This window comes from Brassica oleracea, chromosome C7, assembly GCF_000695525.1.
Source record: "Brassica oleracea var. oleracea cultivar TO1000 chromosome C7, BOL, whole genome shotgun sequence".
Taxonomy (NCBI): domain Eukaryota; kingdom Viridiplantae; phylum Streptophyta; class Magnoliopsida; order Brassicales; family Brassicaceae; genus Brassica; species Brassica oleracea.
The window spans coordinates 7,301,856-7,306,696 of NC_027754.1; the positions used below are offsets into that span (position 1 = coordinate 7,301,856).

The 4,841-nt window shown below is 35.0% G+C and overlaps 1 protein-coding gene across 3 annotated transcripts; it reads left to right on the forward strand.

Annotated features, from left to right (window-relative positions):
* The first annotated feature begins 1,760 nt into the window (after nucleotides 1-1,760).
* LOC106305773 (diphthamide biosynthesis protein 3) lies at nucleotides 1,761-4,153 on the forward strand. Of its 3 annotated transcripts, none has more exons than XM_013742148.1 (2): nucleotides 1,761-2,120; nucleotides 4,062-4,153. In XM_013742148.1, the coding sequence occupies exon 1, from the start codon at nucleotides 1,874-1,876 to the stop codon at nucleotides 2,117-2,119; it is 246 nt and encodes an 81-aa protein (XP_013597602.1). In that variant the 5' UTR covers nucleotides 1,761-1,873; the 3' UTR covers nucleotide 2,120; nucleotides 4,062-4,153. The 3 variants fall into 3 exon arrangements, with proteins under 3 accessions (XP_013597602.1, XP_013597603.1, XP_013597604.1); XM_013742149.1 differs by lacking the exon at nucleotides 4,062-4,153 and adding an exon at nucleotides 3,618-3,873; XM_013742150.1 differs by lacking the exon at nucleotides 4,062-4,153 and adding an exon at nucleotides 2,634-2,657.
* The last annotated feature ends 688 nt before the right edge of the window (nucleotides 4,154-4,841 follow it).

Sequence of the window (4,841 nt, forward strand, 5' to 3'; positions counted from 1 at the left end):
CTATCCGAGAATTTATAAATGTGAAAACTCACTTCAATTAACTATGTACTTCAACTGGGGGTTCAGATCGCAGCTTTGACAGCCACACATACTGAGTTCTATACCTTGCGGTATCACCGGACGGAAAGATGATTGTAACCGAGCAGGAGATGAAACTTAAGGTTATAGAATGCCTTCCCGTCCAAGAAATCTCAGGTAAAACGAATCAACTTATTTGCATTAACGAAATGATATTTTCAGAGGAAATAACTTTTAATTTTCTTCTTTATATGAAAAACATGGATACCGAGAGAAAAAAAAAAACATGGATACAGAGATCGTGACGTCAAATGGCTTGGTAGAACAATAATTAGCTGAAAGAACCTTTTGTATGTATTCAAATATGCCATCCACTTCAGTATCTCCTGCGGGAACCTTTAATGGAATGACGAAACATCAGGGTTCCTCTTGAAACCCCAAATTCTGGGAATAAAACTGCGGACAGACATCATCGTTGCGAGGAAATGATGCCAAACAAAAAAATGTTTCTCTTTCCGTTGTGCTCAGCAAACCTTTGGGATAGACTAAGGCGTTGTTAGTGACATCACCAAAATGTGATTTCTGGAGTGAAATCTCTAGATGAGGTTGAAGATTCTGATTTGAGTTTTCCATGCACAGAGCTTACCATTTCCCACAAAACATGAGATTTATGTGTCCATGAACACCCTACTCACCTTTGTATAAAGGTCTTGCAAACCAGATGTGTAATTTAGTTTTTCATGATTAATTCTCACCAGTGTACTCTGCTGATTCATATGCATGCTCATAGTTCCCTGAGTTGTGGGGCCATTACTTGGATTTTGCTGCTTGATCAACATTTTCCAGTATTGAGGGTGTTCAAAATAACTCTACGCTATACGCGGGTTAGCTTATCACCAGTTTTAGAGATTACCGTGAACAAATCTGCAATAACAAAAAAATTGACTTTTATACCATGTTGAGTAAAAATTGACCTAGAAATGTTTAGACAACACACATTGTCCCACTCAACTTTATTGTTGAAAAAATGACTAACCGCATAAGATGATGAGGTTAAGTTTCTATTAATAAAATAAACGTAAGCCAAAAGATTACAATAATTAAAATTGACAATGTAAGAACAAATATTTTACAGAAATTTGAAACAAACCTACTTCAAAATATAAACAATTTTCAAATGATTAATTCTAAAGAAAATAAACAATATGGAGAGTTCAGGCGGAGAGCGAATCGGCGCCCAAACTGTATGGAACTTCATCGTGGAGGTGCATGTGCGAGAGGAAGACGGTAGACGAAATACATGTAAATTGTAAATTCATGTAAGAATAAAATACGAGGAAAAGACAAAAATAGCACTAAATCAAGTTTTTGTTCCCAAACTAGCATTCAAGGTCAAAAGTCACAAAAATAACACTTAATGTTTTATCAAAAGTCACAAACTTAGGGTTTAGAGTTAAAAGGTGGGATTTAGGATTTAGAGTTTAGGGTTTAGGGTTTAGAGTTTAGGGTTTAGGGTTTAGAGTTGAGAGTTGAGAAATGAGGTTTTGGGGATAAGATTTCAAATTTTGAAAAATAAAAAAATTAAAATTTTCAAAAGATAAAATGCTATTTTGTTCATTTTAGTTTTTGAAAGCTATTTTTGTGATATAAACTTAAAAATGTGCTATTCTGAAGATTTGCCCATAAAATATACGAACCCAGAATATCACTAGTTTAAATATATAACTCTCGGTCTTCACAACTTCGTATATATTACATTTAACGTAGCGGCGGAGCTCACATACAGAGTGTGCCCTAAATTTTTGCCGGGGAAGAATAAAAGTTTTCTTTTCGAATTTGCGGCGAGGGTATAGCGATGTCGTACGACGATGTAGAGATAGAGGATATGGAGTGGAACGAAGAGATTCAAGCGTACACGTATCCTTGCCCCTGTGGCGATTTGTTCCAGATCACGAAGGAGGATCTACGTCTAGGCGAGGAGATCGCCAATTGCCCGAGCTGCTCCCTCTATATCACCGTCATCTACAACATGGAGGATTTTCAGAACGATACGAAGAAGAATAACGAACCCAAGAGTCGTCAAGCCGTCGCCGTCGCGTGAGGTGAATCTCCCAAATTTGATTTCAGATTCAATACTTTCTGCCTAGACGAAACTGGGTTTTTGAAACTAACTTTGATTGAATGGTTGAGAGGTAGATTTGATTGTAATCTGTTTTCATGCTTAAGCTTAGTACTTGTTTTTGTCGTCTCTTGTTGTGTTTGAGCTGGAAGAAGATAAAGCTATTTACTTTCTTGAGCTTTATAAAATACACAAATGACTAATCTGTGTCTTTCTGAATCCTTCTCTAAGTGGAAAAACCTTTGAAACCTGAATGATTGTTTCCTTTTCTGGAATATTTGTTGCTTTGGATTTGATGAGGATCGAAACTGTTGTTACGAGACTTGTTGGATGTTAGCAAGTTCTCAGTCTTACCCAAAGTTGGGTCGAAAAGCAATATTGAATGTATCTTTGGAGTTGCGATTCAAAATAGTGTTTGTGCGCTTTTAGTTTTGTTTGCGAGATTAGAGAAATAAGTATTTTGTGCGGGCTATGGACGGGATGACCAAATGTACAGGCTTAGAGGCGTCAACTGGGCGGCAGGCTTAGAGGTGTCAACTGGGCGGGCTGACCATGGGCTAGTCCAGTCTAATTCATATTTTGCGCGGGCTATGGACGTGTCCGATTAATAAATGGTCCAATTGGACAAAAGACCAATTGGTACATGGTCCAATTGAACGAAGATCAAATGGACAATGGGTGTCCATGAATTTCCTAAAACATAATTTCATGAGTTTAACAAAAGAAAACATAGCTTTACAATTTAACCAAAAAAACAATTTTATCGTTAAAATAAAAAATTAACGATTTTGAAGAAAAACATAATTTCTCGGTTTTATCGGGAAAACGCAATTTCTCGTTTTTGGCGAGAAAACACAATTTCTCGGTTTTGGCGGGAAAACACAATTTCTCAGTTTTGGTGGGAAAACACAATTTCTCGGTTTTGGCGGAAAAACGCAATTTCTTGGTTTTATCGCGAAAACACAATTTCTCGGTTTTATCGCGAAAACGCAATTTTTCGGTTTTGGCGGGAAAACCAATTTCTCGGTTTTGGCGGAAAAACGTAATTTCTCGGTTTTATCGGGAAAACGCAATTTCTCGGATTTTGGCGGAAAAACACAATTTCTCGGTTTTGGCGGAAAAATGAAATTTTTCGATTTTGAGAGAAAAACATAGTTTTACAGTTTTGACAAGAAAAAAAACTTTTTTTTTTATAATTTTGGAAAGTAAACATAATTTCAAAATTTTAGAAATAAAATCGAAACTAATAATTATAAAATAATTATAAATATTATTGGGCGTCCATTGGCATGCTCATTTGGACATGGTCTCTATTGGTCTTAGACATTCGTTTGGACCATTGTACAATATAGACCACCCAGTACTATCCAAAACTGAAATGGTCCAACTGGGCATGGGTCATGGACGGACCATTTGACAGCTCCATACAGGCTGCTCTTTTTCGGATTACTCACATGATAATATGTTTGCTTCTATGTAGAATGATCATGTATCATGGGCTGGGCAATTATTGCAGAACGGCAGGAGATATTGTTCTTTTTTGCAAAAGTTTTGGAAACCATATTGGAAGCGTGTATTATGGGGTATTATTTATTACATTAACCGAATATATAAGCAAGTAAACAGAATGTGTTCTGTTGCTGATCATTGCCAAGGATAGGTTTGTAAGTCTACATTGCCTATTTTATTTGGGTGTTTGTAGTTCGAAATTTTGATGAAGCAGACTGATAAGAAAACTCGACTAAAAGCATCCCCAATCTACTTCAATATCTATCTCTACATTTTACCTAAATAAAAAATAATTTTTATAGAAATGTGTTTGTTCCAATATATGCGTTGATAATAAAATTCTTTTATTCTAAAAGGAAAATATAAAAATTAATATAAAAATAGGTTGGTGATGGTTTTATGACTTTTTTCTCAGACGGATCAAGAAGTCTAGGAGCCTACGGTACATTTTGTGAATGATGTTTCAAGCACATCAAGTCCATCCCTTTCACCATCATTAAAGAGTCTCTCTCTCTCTGTTTCGCAAAAAAGAAATCTACCTAATCAGTTTATTTAAAAATGTATATAAGATTTGCAAATATCTGTAAAATTTAATGATTTCAAATTTAACAAGCAATTTAGTAGGTTTTTTTCAGATTTATGTTTTTTGTATTTTTAACATAGAATTCTTTAAAATCTACTAAAATAAAAACAAATTCATATATATATATGATTAATAGCAATGGACTTCAAATTTTCTAAGAGCAATTCCAATTTTTTTTTTCATTAGACTCATAGACTATGCAAATCAAACTCCAATTTAGCTATATATTTTTCTCTATAATAGTATTTGGAGACAAAATTACTCCAACTCATCTCTATTTTTTTTTTAAATAGAGATTGCTATTTTTTTTTTTATTTTTTTTTTATTTTTTTTTTGTCGACAACATTACAGACTCATATTGACTCTGTAAACCACACCGGGAGATATTGATCCATGTGAACGACGAAAGACGATTGTTTCCTGACACTGCGTGCTAGGTTATCCGCCTTTGTATTTTGCGTTCTTGGTACATGTATAATCTCTGATCGTGTGAAGCTCTCTTTCAGACTCTTGATATCTTCCAAATAACTTGCAAAAGCTGGCCACTCTTCTGGTTCCGAAACCATCTTCACCAATTGAGAACAATCCGTTGCAAACGTAACCTGGAATTGA